The 15773-nt window shown below is 37.4% G+C and overlaps 1 protein-coding gene across 1 annotated transcript in view; it reads left to right on the top strand.

Moving 5' to 3' along the window:
* Positions 1 to 6770: 6770 nt before the first annotated feature.
* Positions 6771 to 15773, top strand: part of LOC104083463 (TOX high mobility group box family member 3-like) — a gene marked incomplete at its 3' end in the record, with an annotated part of 46128 nt that continues 37125 nt past the window's right edge. The window contains exon 1 of the mRNA XM_009586949.1: positions 6771 to 6869. Coding sequence (XP_009585244.1) covers positions 6771 to 6869 — 99 coding nt within the window. The remainder of the gene's footprint in view (positions 6870 to 15773) is intronic.

Below are 15773 nucleotides of genomic sequence, written 5' to 3'. Positions count from 1 at the left end.
GTGATTTGTCCAAGGTTACACAGTCGGTCACTGACATAATCAGGGCCACAACCAAGGTATTCTGAGATTCAGTCCAGTGGTTTATGCTGAATCTCATTTACTCTAATAGGATTACTTACATGTTTAAAGTAAAGCATGTGCTTAAGTGCTTTGCTGGATCAGGGCCATATTTGATAAGTTTTCAGTGCTGGTGTGAGAGTACATAACTTGACCCTGCATGTGTCTGGCTGGTGGTGGTTTGGGATAACAGCGATCCACCTCTACTTCATGGAATTGCATGAGTGAAATCATGGTCTGCTTGCAGTGTACTAAAAAAATTTCACCAAAATGTAGCTACAAAAATTACAGAAACTTGAAAGAGACCAGCTGTTGTAAAACCTTCTGCTTCTGTTTTGAGGCCTTTTATGGTTCTGCAGGTGGAGAATGATTTTGGACACTCACTATAGTTGAGTAGTTTTTTCTAAACAAACTTTTTCATGTACTGATTAAATTACATGTCTTATATTAAAAATATTTAGGGAACTACCATTCATCACAGCAAATACTCTTTTTTTTTTTTTTTTTTTTTTTTTTAATTAAGGGAACCATAGTTCTTACAATGCAGTTTGGAAAAGGGAAAAGAAAACTCCAAAACCTAAACATGTACAGCTCAGTGCTTGAGTTATCATTATATTAAATTCCAGAGTCCTTACTTCATTATTTAGTTGTCTGTGTTTTATAATGTTTATCTCTTCTACACAGATTGTCCTTGAAGGATACAAATTTCAAACATACATACCTTAATTTAGGCACTAGCATACATATGTGAATGTCAGAGCTTGATGTTTTTGGCTGAAATATTTTGCGTTTTACAAAGGAAGCTCAGGAAGGTTATCTTGTTCTTCCAGAGGTAAAGCGAAGACAGCAGTAGTTTAGTAGCATGCTAAACTGGGGCTATAAGTCATTCCTATTAGTGTGTGTTGTTAGGAAAAAATGGATTACAGTTATGCAAAAGATTGAAAATTACTCTTCTTGCAAATCTAGTGTGGCTATATATGCATAGGTTTTTCTTTCATATAGCAGATGGTGAGAGACAATGGGTGCATGTCGGCTGTTAAGATAGAAAGCTCTATGCTCGCTCATCATCTGCCCTGCATATATGCTGGTTTACATCTGGGCTCTGCTCTGATGCGGACAGGGCAGTCTCTGGTGGCTGGAAGCTGGTGTGTGCTGTGGTCATGTGTGTACCTACAATCTGACCATGACAGAGGTGGCCCCAGGTGATGGGAGAGTGCCAGAAGGCACCCCAAGGAGCTCCCACAAAGTAGAGAGTAGAGATGCATAAGCAGAGACACAGGTATGAGTCTCGCTGGAGGCAATTTAAGTAAGGGATTGGGAACTTTCTGTTGCAGTGTCAACTCCGTGGATGCCATTTTATCTTCAGTGTTTCCCATTGATCCTCTGGCACTTGTGGCAAGTGTGCTGAACTGCTTCTTTCCCAGAACAGCCTCCCCCGCCTCTGATACCTCAAAACCTCAGGACTATGCAGGCAACTACTGCTCGGGAGCAAAAAAGTTCCGAAATATTTCGCTGTCCAATCCAGCACTAAAAATATTGGATACGTGATTCCCAGTGCTTGGAAGAGGAGGTGCAATGATCAGATGAGTATGTCCACAAGAATACACGTTATAATTTGTATTATCACCACGGCTTGCATTATGCTGTTTTTCAGGAGCAATCATCCCACAGGTTTCGTGACGTCCTTGAAGAGCTAGCTGTGAAAGGAAACCCCTCTATGCCAAAGGCAGCAACTGTGCAAGAACCTGTGTTGCTCAGAATGAGCCTGTATAATGGTGATACTAATTGCATTGTGCAGGGTACCATTTTTCTGTTGCGCGAATAATGCAGCTCCTATACTGAATGTGCCATTTGTTATCAAGACATAAGGAGTTGGTTGTATACAAAGTATACTAAGTAGAAGTCGATTTTTAAAAATATTTTTGGAATTTTTCATTACATCGGGTTACAATTGTATTAGTAAGATACTTGTAATAACATACGGTAATATATGAAGAGTTTCAGTTTAACGCTTAGAGGTAATCTGGAGTACTTATGGTATGTGTGGAAATGACTAGTGGGTATGTTTTAAAATAATGATAATTTGTAGCAATCACAACTCTAATGTGTGCATGCCATGGACATGGACACCCGCTAAAACATCTGGCTCTAGAGTGAGGAAATACTGACTAAATCCACTGGGATGACAAGAGCCTCATTCCCATAGCATCGCCTGCATCAAATGTTGTACTTCATGCAGAGGTACCGAGTCCAGCCTAACCCTGTAATGAATTATTATGAATTTCTAATAAAATCTAAAATAGAAACACAGGAAATAACAGCTTATATTCTTTGGCAGATACATGAGATGAGAGTAGCTTGTGTCGACTGTAAGTTGTGACTCATTTGTTGCAGTTTTGTGCAGTGTCTGGCAAAGCGAGGCCAATCAGACTGTGACCTTTGGGTTGTGCTGCAGGCTTTTATTAAATTTACAGTTAATACATGCCTATATATTTGTTGAATTCTGACACTCCCTAAAAACCTAACTAATGCTGATGAATGATGATAATCTAATTTAAGAGGAGGAGAATTTGTACAGCACTAATCCTACCTTTTTATCTGTAATCACATTTCTACTGCCGTAAAATTGAGTACTGTTACACAGACCTAATGGCAGGGTTGAATTTTCAAATGCTTCAAACTCTTATCTGATAGCCGTCTTCTAGACTGTTACCTGCCTGTGTGATGTATTTATAGAGTTCCAGTCACCATAGTATCTTTGCAATGATTGCTACCAAAATTGAGAACTCTGAGGTGAAAATCTAATCAGGACTTTAGATAACAATGTCACACAAGAGCCTTCTGGTCTTTGCCTCTATGCTCCGTTCAGATGAAGACTTTGATGAGATCATGCTTGCTGCCGCGTTATTCATTATTTATTTTTGTAACAAGATTTCTATTTCATATCTTTTCCACTGCATGTTAGCACCTGCCAAACCAATCCACATTCTGTTTTGAACGTATTCTCTCTGTTTGTACCTGAAACAATATATTGAAAAACACAGTCATTACAGGGCTGCTGAACTAGCAAAACCAAAAGGGGAGACCGTCGTTATACAACTGCTTCTGCCACAGGCACCTCGGGTATCCGAATAGATGTTTTCATGAACTTTTTCAGACACTTCATGGTAATGGGCAGACAAGCTGAAAATACTATTTTCATCACATTAAAAATAACTGAGTTTTATGAGCAGAGTATTGGAGGATATGATTGACCAGTGCTGCAGAGTCGATTCGGTTGGAAAAAGTGTGCTACTAAAACTAGACAATATGAGTTTATTATTGAAAATGAAAAGTGTTTTAAACAGTTAATCTAGTTTTCAGTTTATTTGTATAGTTCATGTGCCAGCCATTGGCATCCGTGTTCTCTGTTTACTCCTGCATGGCCAGTTTGCCCAGCAGCCCACATTTTGTTGAAAAGCCCTGTATAAGTATCAAGAGGGAAAAGAAAAGCAGTCCATTCTCAAAAACTGCAGGTTGAAAATATCCCTTAATATCCCTTTAAGCTTGATTAAAAAAAAAAATTATAAAAAATCATGGATAGAAGTCTACTTTTTTTTTTTTTTCCCCCCTGGTGCTTGTATCTCAGCTTTGTTTATGCTCATTGGAGACTGATTCAATGTGGGCATCTTTCACTTACTTATATGGGCATTAGATCAGGCCTGCCCTTGGCATTTCGTGGGAGAAATTGTTATCAATTCAATGTTTTATTTTTGCTGTTGTAAATTTATAGCCCTTCTTACTGTCTGGGTCACTACGACCATATATTACCATTCCTGGCTGAAGACTTGTGAGAGCTAAGACTAAATCTTATGGAAAAGAGTGGGTTGTGACATAGTGAAGTTAAAAATGAAGGGCGTGTTGGGATGAAATGCCAGGATTTGGACTGGCAACCTCTGCAATAAGGGTTTGAAGTTTGTCTTCTGCTTTTTTTTTTTTTTTTTTTGGTTATTGTTGGCATGGCTTTATCTGCTACTGGCTGAGGTGAGAGCTGCAGAGGCAATAGCATGGGTATCTCCTCACTTTCCTCATCTGCTTTACACAAAGTATGTAATTGATGATTATGTAAAATCATTATGTTAAAGCAGAATATTGCTTGAACAGATACATTTACATTTGGATTTTCTTTTCTCTGTATTTAATATTTTGAAGAGTTGCAACCTAACAACGGTTGCAAATATGTAAAATTACCAGTATGGTAGGATTTGTGGAAAATGAAGTCTACGTGCAGATGTTTTTGGTCATTTGAAGCGAGTTGTCTTCATTTCTCCATTTGGTTTTCTTAGCAAAATTTTCCAAGAGAAACTCGTCTGTGTTTAGCACTCCAAGTGGATATAGTTTATGTTGTAATTCTGTAAACAGTTAATATGAGAGAAATTAGATCGGGATCTAAAACCTAAATAGTTTTAGATATGCAAATTAATAAAGTATTAGGTTGGTTTTGTTGTTGGTTTTGTTTTGTTTTGTTTGGGTTTGTTTTTTTTTTGCAAGGAACCCATGCATGGAAACAACGTGAACGGTATGAATCATCCTTTCTATCCCAATGGGACAACTCCTGTATAAAGGTTTGTAGGTTCAGGATATATTTAAACACTTTGATATTGATTAACTGTCTCTCAATATTGATTAACAGTCTAATTTTGATATGAAAAATTGTGTTAAAACCGTGCAAAAACCAATTGCTGCGTAGTGGAGTAGTTTATTTTCAGAGCAGATCGTATTTATCTGCCGTTCTTTTTATGCTACTCTCTTTATAGTCATATGGGTTATACAAATACTTGAATTTTGAATGGTTTAGGATACTGTATTTCAGTATTACTTTGTTATTAATAAAAGTGCTTTTGTTAAACTGTACTTTTATCAGTAAACTGTTTTACTGATAAAGGATTAGCAGTCCTCTTTTTTTTTTTTTAAGCAATTTGCTTTCTTAAATAAATAAGAATTTGATTAGGCGTGGGAAAATAGTCATTCTGTTTGCTTTAGTAGGTTAATGCTGTTACTTTTGTGGGTTCTTGGTAAGCGTGTGGATGAAATGATGATAATAATAGGTAGTGATGTAAATATGGGGATATCATGGTATTGATTTGTTCTAGTAAAAAACTTGATGGCTGTGGTTTCCTACCACAACCCAACATAGTTCCTTTTTCTCCTATTGTTTTGCTTGATATGGTTTGAAATACATTAACAAAAAAAAAAAAGCCTACTCTATACATGTGGCAAAATAAACAGAATTTTACAATGCATTTTCTGCTCTTTTTCACAGCAGAACTGTAAGTAAAAACAAGACTGATCTCAAAACTGAACACTGGACGTACCACAAATGTAAATACCTTGTGAGGTACAAACATGGGAGCTTAAGGATTTTGCGCTGCAAAGTAATCATTAAAGTAAATAATGTTTATACCTATGTGAGACTCTGTGGTTTTCTGAGAGTGTCCAGTAACTGTATTTCAAATGATAAAATGAAGTAATTTGTATCAATTCATTTTGTCCTGCCAAATAATTTACAAGTGCAAGATATTATTAAGTAAAGGGATTTAACAGATGCTTCTTCTGTCCTTTCCTTCTGATGTTTTAAAAACCTACATCAGGTTATCTTTATGCTCCCGTGGTGGTGCAGCTGAGACCCAAGGAGCGCATGTGGAGTGGTAAATCAGACATTATGTCACACCAGTCAGCCGGGGTTCCTAAATGGTGGCTTGCATCATTGCTTCCATGATAGAGACCTACCTGTTGTTTATGACATAGCAGAAGTGCTGGTAAGGAGAGCCGCCTTTGTTTTGTTCTCGTACCTCTGTCTAAGCGTTTTTTAATATAATAGCTTTGCGCTGGGATCTTGGATGATGTTTGTAAGGTGCATAGGGTATTGTATGGCTTGTTGAAAATATGTAATTGTTGTTTCAAGGATTTGACAAGCCGTACATGCGTGCATTCTCAGTTCTGATGGTTGTCTTACCTTGGTCTTTTTGAAGTAATGTTTGAATCAGACGTGTGCATCAGTGGCTTCAGTGAAGTGTTTCGGTACCCCGTGCTCTCCCAGTCGTCATGCCTTTTGGAGATGATGACTTGCTGCCGAGATTTGGCCTTTGTGGAATCAGCTTTGTGGGTGCCTTTTCTGTGAAGGACCCTTGGAGCGTGCTCTGTGTCAGCACATTCCGTGGGTGACTTTCCCATGTCCCCTTGGCTCTGCTGCCTGGTTTGGCTTGGACTTGCTGGCTGATAGCACACAGCAAAAACCTGAAATTCTTGGAGCCATGCACAACTGGGACAGAATTTCAGTTGATGTGCAGCTCTGATTGAACAAGGTGAAAGGCAGGCAGTGTAATCTAGGGCTAAATATAACTCGGAGAGATTAATCGAATATCATATGAAATGAAAACATAGTAGTTCTGTTCATTAAATACCTACTCAAGTAGGCAAACCAATAGCACTTCAGTATTTGTGGGATGTCCAGTGTACAGCTTAGAGATCAATCTTGCTCTTCTACCTGTAATTCTTCTCAAAAAAAGCTATAAAATTGTATTGTGAGCTTCTATGTTTATTTTGCCTCAATCTGCAACTGTAGCTTGCCCAGTTTAAGTAGCAAACTGTTTTTCTAAATTTAGCCAGCAAACAACTTGTGATAGGATAGCAGCCTTTTTCTGTCTTCTCTGTTAGCAAGTGTTTGAGTAAGGATGGCGAAGATTGGCTTTGACTTCTATCAGCACAAATATATTGCTGGCGATAACATATCGTACAAGTATGCTGCCTATCTTCCTGTATTCTTGTCTCTAGTAAATAGCAGTTTTTCAATGAAGGTCTCAGAATTTGCCCTTTTGTTAATAGTCTGGCAGAGAGTTTACATACCAGAAAAGAATCCCAATTCTTCACTTGATAATGTATTAAAGGGAGGTTTTTTTGAGCTTTGTGTTGATTTTTGTAAAGAAAAATTGGCAGCTGTTACTGGTAATACATGTCACTAATAAATGTTGAATCAAAAACGTGACTCTTGTACAGTCACACGTTTTTAAAACACAGACAGTGTGTATCGGTCTGCATCAGTTGTAACAATCTTCCACTGCTTGGAAAATGTGGGGAGAGGCTATTTGCTGCTGTACAGGACACATACATCAGGATACGTACATCTTTGGAGAACGTGGGGTTCCTTATCATTGCTTCTAATTTTTGGATTGCTAATTAACTGAATTCCACTGTAGCGCTCTCTGCATCTTATTCCATGTTATTTGTGTGTTTATGCAGAATTATTTCTAAATAGAAGTTTTAAGGTTGTTGCATCATGAGGCATAAGTGAGAGACAGTGATGATAAAGAGCTTGATTCATATTATGACTAACTGCAGGTGAACATTATGTTGTTATGCCTTGTTCTCAGTGTTTCTGTGACTCAAAAATGATAATAAACTCCATTAAGATACTGTTACATCAATAGACTGAGTATTTAAAATGCATATGAAAGGATAAATTCTAGAAATCATAAGAATATAATAGCTATCCATATAATTTTAGACTATATAAAGTAGTTGTAGATCTTCTGAGTTTCATTTATTCTCTGCATGGGTGAGAACTGATACCAAGCATACACCTTGCTTTCTGCCCCCCCGAGGTAACCTTTTTCTTTTAAAATAAGTGTGAAAGTAAAAAAGAAGGAACAATTTCCATGGAGGAAAATCAATTCTGGTCTTTCAGAATCATGAACTCAGATTGATACTTTGCAGCTACAGTGAGTACAAGCAATGCACCACAAGTCTGGCACAGAATTTTGACAGTGAGAAATCTTCAATCTCCTCCTTCTTTTTAACTACAGTTTTTCCGTTTCTTCTTATTTTGTTGAGTCTTACTGTTTTACTTCATCTTTCACGCTGCTATGGTAGGAAGCAGTCATTACACTCTCTGTTGCCAAAGGAAATGGCCATTTGTTAATTTAGAAAAAGAAGAGAGAAGTGGCTGTGAAACACCTTAATGAGAGAGAGAGAATGGTGGCTAGGGAACATTGCTAAACATTTACAATTTGGGGATCAAGTATTTTCAGTCTGCCGAGTTCCTAAACTCCCTGCAGTTCTGGGTGTTGTTTGTTTGGGTTTTTTTTTTTTTTTGGAGGGGGGAGGGAGAAGAGGGTGAAAATACATGTTATTCATACTTAAAGATTTCCTATACATTTTGGAGAACTGATCTTTCATTTTCATTTGATTGAAAGAAAGAGACAGGTTCGTCTTTGCTTCTCCATTCGTTGGCTTATGGCACCCAAGCGAAGGAGCTCCTATCTGCAGCCTTTTTCCGAAACTGTGGTTGCCAGGAATCTGTGAATGTAGAAATAAGAGATAACATGATTTTAGATGATGAATCTCAGTATGTATGCTAGAGCAAGGCCAGTTGCTTTATTGATCCCAACTACTGAAGTTTCCCCTGTGAAGATGATTTATGTTTATCTTAAAAAAAAAAAAAAAAAAAAAAAAAAAAATCAATGAGACAAACTGAACTTCATGTAAGAACTGATTTAAAACATACTCAACTTTTTCTTTCTCATCCTTACTTTCTAAAATCTTCTATGGATTCAAAAGAAATGGGTGCAATCCTGCTCTTGCACATAGGAATATATCCTCTTTGAAGAAGAGAGATGTTTCTGCTTTTGAATTGAGCTTCATAAACTTGCTGGAAAAAATTCAGCTCGGAGGATGTATTTTGAAGTAGTAGTTTCTTGGGCACTGAACCGTTCATTTCCTAAAAGGATAAAGCCACTTCTTTGTACCTGCTGGCAAAACAAAGGCATCGGTACTGGTAATATGTTACGTGGGGACAGGCTGTGATGTTGGTAAGCGTTACTCTGGCTGCTGAAAAGCACCGGTTCTATCTGGCCTCTCATCCTTACCAGAAGCAACACATCTGCCTCACTGGAAATCGTAAAAATGGTCTCCAATTGGTTTTGTCTGCACTTTTACTAAATAAATGAATCATTATTATGTTTCCTCCAGCTTAGATACCAAACGAAAATGAAGCAAAATGCTACATTCAGCTGCTGCAAGTTGGGAAGGTCTAGATAATCTTCATCTCTGAAGTGTGAAAGAACTGACACATAAAATTGCAGGTCTGGCAGCGAAGATTTTTTTTGTTTGTTTGCTTTTTTAAATAAGTACCTTACATTTGGAGAATTGATTTTTCTTAAGAAAAGAAGACATAAGAGACCCAAAGTATCTATGCTTTAACAGTAATACTGGAAAAAGCAGGGTGAGAGAGAGGACAGTGTGTTACAAACGTGGCTGGCTATGAGCTTAGACTGGGAATGAGAAGAAAGCCTTTCGCCTCCGGAGGAGCAAGGTGCTGAGGCACCTTCCTGTAACAGTGGGGACAAAGGAGCAGTCGTCACTTTTAAGGCTCTGAGTTTATACTAGGTATCATATACTGTGGTTGGCTGGAACAGGGACCATGGGGTTGATTGTACTTTTAATCTTGTTTAACGTGGTTCTTTTAGGCTTCGTGTTTACATTCCTAAACATATGATATTGAAGTTTTGTTACGCACTCTGTGATCCCAAGTGAGTCTTTGATTTGGACAAGGCAACCATAGATGTGATAGTTACTTACAGACTCAACAACAATTTTGGAGTTATGCATAACAGCTAGTAAAGAAAATTCTTGTCTGAAGTCTAATTTTATGGTGCAAAACTATTATAAATGAGATTTGTAGATGCTGGGGAGTTACCTAGTATCTGCGAATATGGAGGGATTACTTAGTTCTTCCTTCAGAAATGGTGTGCTTTTCCTTGGTGGTGGTGGGGAGGGAAAGGCCTTTAAGTGTCTGAAAGAGGTGATGGTAAAACCCACATCTTGTAGAAGTTTGACAGCCTGTAGAAGCGTGGTATCAAATTATTAGGTGGTTTGTCTTGATGTGGGTGTTATGACAGTGCACATCAGATAATCATCTGCTTCCTTACCTCCATGCTCTGCTAACTGCCCAAGTTCCAAGTTTCTAAAAATAATCTGGTCTCAGGGATCTGAATGAGAACTTCATTTTCAAAAAGTGTTTGGACAACGAAACTAAGCAGCCCTTCAGAGAGGTATATGAAACGCAAAAATTTGCAGCCTGTCTTTGTGTCCATTTGTGTTCGTGAGCAATGCAATTTCTCTTCTCTAGAGTCATAAAAATTGAAAATTATGATAGTGGATGTCTTTATTTTGCCTTTAATCCATGAAGATAGAGTGTGTTATCTTGTTTGTGTAAAAAGTGCCATCTGCCAGCACCGTTGTAAATATTCCAGCCTAGCAAGAGCAGCTACTACAACTAGACAGTTCTTTGCATATCTACTCCTCCACCCCAAGTTTGGACACTTAATTACTCATAGCCCGACCCGAATGGTTTGTGTGGCAAAGGGAAAATGCTGATTCCCTCATACAGTTGGTATTTTCTGCCATTGTAGAACATAGTTTCTTCATTTTTAAATTTAAGCAAAACTGTTGACAGTACCAGTTGTTTTTATATATATGATAAAAGTGGAATTACAGTAGAGTAAATTAAGGATTAGAGTTATGGATTACTAGTTAATATCAAAGGTACATAGGTACAGCATAATTCCATTCTTCTAATCTTTCCTTGAGAAGTCCAGTTTATAATCCTATTTAGGTAGCAAATTGATTCATTTTATACAACTCCTTATACCATTTTATAGAGTATTTGTGCTTGCAGACATACTGATGAAACACATATTTTTGGCTAGGATTGCAGGGATACTTGTATTTTGGCTTAACTTTACTAAATCAGTAAATTAATTTAAAAGGAATTCAGTTCTAAAAGAGCTCTTGTATCAATTTTCTGTAAGCAAATTAGAGGTTTTTGAGAATGCAGCATTCCCAGGGAATACGCTTTATGCTTTATCCTGTGATGTTCGTTTGTATCTGGTTTTAGTCCAGTGTACAAAAATAACAACATAATTCCTTACCTACTCATACAGTGAAATTTCTACTGTCCTCGATGATGATGATGATTATCTCTTTCTAATTGCTCTTATGATTTTTTCTTTTTTTTTTTTTGGGGGGGGGGGTATATTTCCTTTTCCTGGCCTATTATATGATAGAAAAATGTAGGTGGCATGTTTGTTCATTTTAAACAAAGATTATCTGGTGACTTCCTGAGACAGTCCTCTGGTTGGAGTATATAAAATTGAAACTTCCTCCGATTCAGTTTCTTTGAAAAGTTGCATTAAATAAGAGTAAAATTGAACAGAAGTTGTATGTCAACAAACAGTATCTTGAGAATTCTTCAACTGGGGTGGAATCAGTTTAGTTATTGTTTACGAAAGAGGTGGCCCAAATGCGTGGTACAATAGTCAAAGATCTGGTAAATCATAGATCTTTTTGAAAGCCTGCCATTTGTAGCACTGAACATAGCAGGCTGATGTTTTTGGAAGCGATCATTCAGTTGAACTGGTTTTGAGTCTCAGATTCAAGAAATCTGTAGATTAATTTCAGAAGTCCAGAAAAATTAGCAAGTATCTGCTACTTCTGAGGTTTTAAGAATTGGATGGCTCTTTCTGGACACCAGTAGCCTCATCGTTAGAAGTCTGATTATTTGCATTTGCAGCATGATTTCCTGGGAATTACTGAAGTCTGAAATGTACTGTGAAGATTTGCTGCTTGGTTATAAGGCAGTTTGAGTGCAAAAATCTTATTGCCAAATTTCATTGCTGCTATTTCTTAGTATGTCCTGGGACAGGTACATAATTTTGTGCAATTAAAGCATGATTAAAAACAGTATACAATTTTTTAAAGAGGGTTCTAGCTTTGTCTTTTTTTGAAGTGTGGGTTCATTTGTTGTTGGAGTTAAACTTTGAAGCAGGTGGCTATAGCTGATGTAAAAGTTTTCTTCAAAGCCTCAATTATCCAAAGTGATGATTCTTCCTACTTCAGCTGCTTAATACTAACAATAGGATTTTATTTATTTATGCTCGTGCATCAAGTTGGTAATTAAGTATTTCATTTGGACAAAAAAATGAAAAATAAATTACTACTTTTTCTTGTAAAGTGGACTTTAAAAAAGGGGCTGGGAGATCTGTGAGGCTCTTTTAGCATCACAGAACCCTGAAGCTCAATGTCAGTGCATTTATCCTTGGCCTAATGCATCAACAACTTTTTATGGCGTACTGGTTGGAGAGATATGGGCTGGGGTCTGACTGGCTGGGAAGCAGATCAGTTGAAAAGGACCAGTGGGTCCTGGTGGATAGTAACATAAATCAACAACCTGGAGTGAGTTCATGGAGGGCCAGCAGGATGGTCAGTCCCTGGCACACTTGCAGAGGCTCAGGGAGTGGGACTTGTCCAGCCTGGAGAAGGGAAGACTTCAGGGGACTTGACAGCAGCCCCAGTACCTGCGAGGAGATGCAGCCAGGCTCTTCACAGGGGTACATGGTGGGAGGATGAGAGGCAACAGGCACAAGTTGAAAGGAGAGGTTCAGACTGCATATAAGGGGGGAAAAAAAAAAAATCACTTTGAGGATATCGGGAAAAGTGTTATCTCTATCCTTGATGGTTTTTAAGACCAGACTGAAGAAAAGCCCCACGCAATCAGTTCCTGAATTCACTGTGGCCTGTGCTTTGAGCAGAGGCTGGATTAGAGAGCTCCTGATGACCCTAAATGATCCTATGATTGTACAAGATGAATAGGTAGCAAAGATTAATTTGATTCTCCCTGTACTGTTTTAGAAAAACATGGATCTGGAGGAGTGGCATTGTTTTACCCTTTGCCTGGAAGGTCCATGCAGTGGGAGAACCAAGACCTTGTTCCGTATTCAGGACAGCTATCTTAATTCTGTTGGTGAAGAGTTTGCTTTCAAGTTTCAAGACTGGGAATCCCAGTCCTGCAGGGTGTGCTTGTGCGTACTGGTGTGAGCGAGCTGATGATTGTGACCTGTCTAGAGCATATGAGTGTAATATAGCCGGCTGGATACCTTTGCCTTTGTAGTTGCTTGTTAACTCATGACATCCTAAAAGAAATAATTTTTGTTTAGCTCCATATAATCTTGCTGTAAGGGATTGTTAGTTAGAGCTCATCAGTTTGGTTTGGCAGATATAACAGTGTAGAAAATAACAGCGTGTAAAGACTTTCTTTCAAACTCCAATCTGGAGTATGTGTCACTGGTACCTGTTAGCTTTTTGTATATGTGACTGGGCTGTTGCTTCTATAATTAAGTTTTAGAGCTGCTTCTTTCTTTCTTCAGAATTATAGTCACATGATAATTCAATTTTATTCTCTATAGTACTCTTTAGGAACGTAGTTCAAGCACCAGAATTTCCTATTAAACCCTGTTACTTTTGACACATAGAAAAATAAATCACAGTAGTTTAGCACAAATTTGGAGATGTAAAGTAGTTTTCCTAGAAAATAAAACTTTGTTGTGCACAGCATTTGTGGAAGAGTGTTTCTTGAAGGAAGCTTTTAACTTAAGCAGGCATTCTTCATTTCTTCTTCCTCTCCAGTTTGATGCCAATTGCTGGCTGCGTGGAGGCTAAAGTGCCCATGTGTGAGAGGAATGGGGAATATGGTGAATTTTAAAATCATAGATTGAATAATCTGATGCTTTTTAAAGTCCTAGTTCCAACCTAAATCTTCGTGGTACGTAATGGTACCCAAAATGTTTGTGTGCAGTACAGTATTTTGGATTCTACATTTAAGACCCTAGAAAAGTATCTGATTTTCAGAGGATGGATATTATAGTTATGAAAATGAAACCCTTTAAAATGTCACGTGTCCAAGCCCCTCCCCCTAATCACCATCTGTATTGTAATAAATTAAGCATTGACTGTTTAGTGCAGTCTGAGAATAGGAAGTGTGAGAATCATCATGGTAGTGATTCAGATCATTACTACAAGAGGGTAGCCTAATCAAATTGCTTTGTTTGGGGACGGGGGGGATGGGACCCAAACACTAAAATTGAAAAGAACTCGTGGTTGTCTTCCAAAACCGAAGATTTCACTGTCATTGAGATCTACTCCAAACACTGAAAGGAGTAATAGGTTGAAAAGAAAGCATCACCACTTTTATATCTTAGTACATTTCAAAGCAGCTTTTTTATTCTTATTAAAGTATTTTATAATTGCATCAATTTATTAATCAGACATAATTAGCTTTTCCAGCTTTAGAGTCATTAGTCACAGAAGTCCTAGAGAATATGGACCAGGATTTCTTACATCTGGCAAAAACACGGTGCTACCTTTCTGGAAGTGGAGCTTTCCCTCTGTTCTTTTGTGTTAGTTAATAGAAACCCTCCTTGAAAAAGGATACTCATCAAAGAATGTTTTATGAAACAGAAAAACAGTACTCATAAACCCTGTTGGATTCCAAGAGTTATTACATTTTACATCATATACAGTTTATTTTTCCAGATGCCATGTTTCAAAATAATGTATTTTTAATACTACTTGTAGAATTCTACAGATTCATAATAGCACGTGACATGTTAATATCCTCTGTGACATCCTACTGGTCATATCCAACTGTGATAAACAGTTGTATATGCTATAAAAGTGACATCTATTATAAAAATAAGGATAATGCAAAAGGATACAAACAATCCCTTAAATTTGTAAAGACTGTTACAAATCTTGAATGTTAATTTGAAGGAAAAAGTACATGCTAATGCTAAGTTTATGCCTTCAGTTAATAGTCCTTTATTCCTTCAGGAAAAAAAAATCAAGCAGCTATACTTTAAATGAATTTAATGAACTGCAAAGACTGACATTTTCACTATAAAAGTCACACTTCATTTAATGAAGTAGTTAAATATTGATGCTGTATTAAAATACAGGCTGAATAAAAATGGCAATGTGGTTTTCAAAATAGGAATTTGAGCTGGTTTTTTCTTGTTATATTGAAAATTTCATGAACTGAGAAAAGGGAAATACAGCAGAATATCTCCATAATAAACAGAAAGCACTTTGTTGAAATAACATTAAAGTTGAAAGACGCAAACCCGTAAAAGCAAGGAAATTAAGTCACTGTACTCTTAACTCGGCCTCTTTGTGCTTAAGCACTGAATCTCTTAAACGAATGGACCCAACATTATCACCATTCGATGCACAATATTTTCTAAAATTCTTGAAAACAAAGGCAGATTGTAACCCTGTGCTACAGGTGGCACATAAAAGACCTAGCCATGTGTTTACCTGGGATGAACAGTTATATCATGATATTGTTTGATCTTAATTCAAAGTAATTGTGTTTTAAGTGCTATGAATTCGTTGGCAATATTCTGGGAAAGCTGTGTTGCCTGTGTTGTGGCTTCCACACGTTTCCATTGATACAATTTTAATTTTCAACTTCATTTATATATCTGCACTTTCACCATAACAACATAATAATGACGGTGGATAAAGGAATATTGCTGACAAACATGGCTGAGGTTTTTCCCAGCTCCAACACATAGATGATGGTAAAGGGAAAAGAAAACAAGAATGAATCTTACTATAGATGTGAGTGGGAACAATGATTGAGTGATGATACGATTGGCTTCGTTTTGATGGATTGAATTATGTTGTACTGTACTTCATAAAGCTGTACTAACTCTGACATCAGGCTTCTGTGTATAGTAAAATACCGAGGATGACATCTTTGGCCCATTGAAGTCAATGGCAAAACTCCCATTAATTTCAGCCATCTGTGATTTCATTCTCGGTGGCTGACTTGTAAAACAATG

This window comes from Fulmarus glacialis, unplaced genomic scaffold (genome assembly GCF_000690835.1).
Source record: "Fulmarus glacialis isolate BGI_N327 unplaced genomic scaffold, ASM69083v1 scaffold11131, whole genome shotgun sequence".
In the NCBI taxonomy this organism is placed as follows: Eukaryota; Metazoa; Chordata; class Aves; order Procellariiformes; family Procellariidae; genus Fulmarus; species Fulmarus glacialis.
This window is presented reverse-complemented; position numbering and strand designations above follow the sequence as displayed.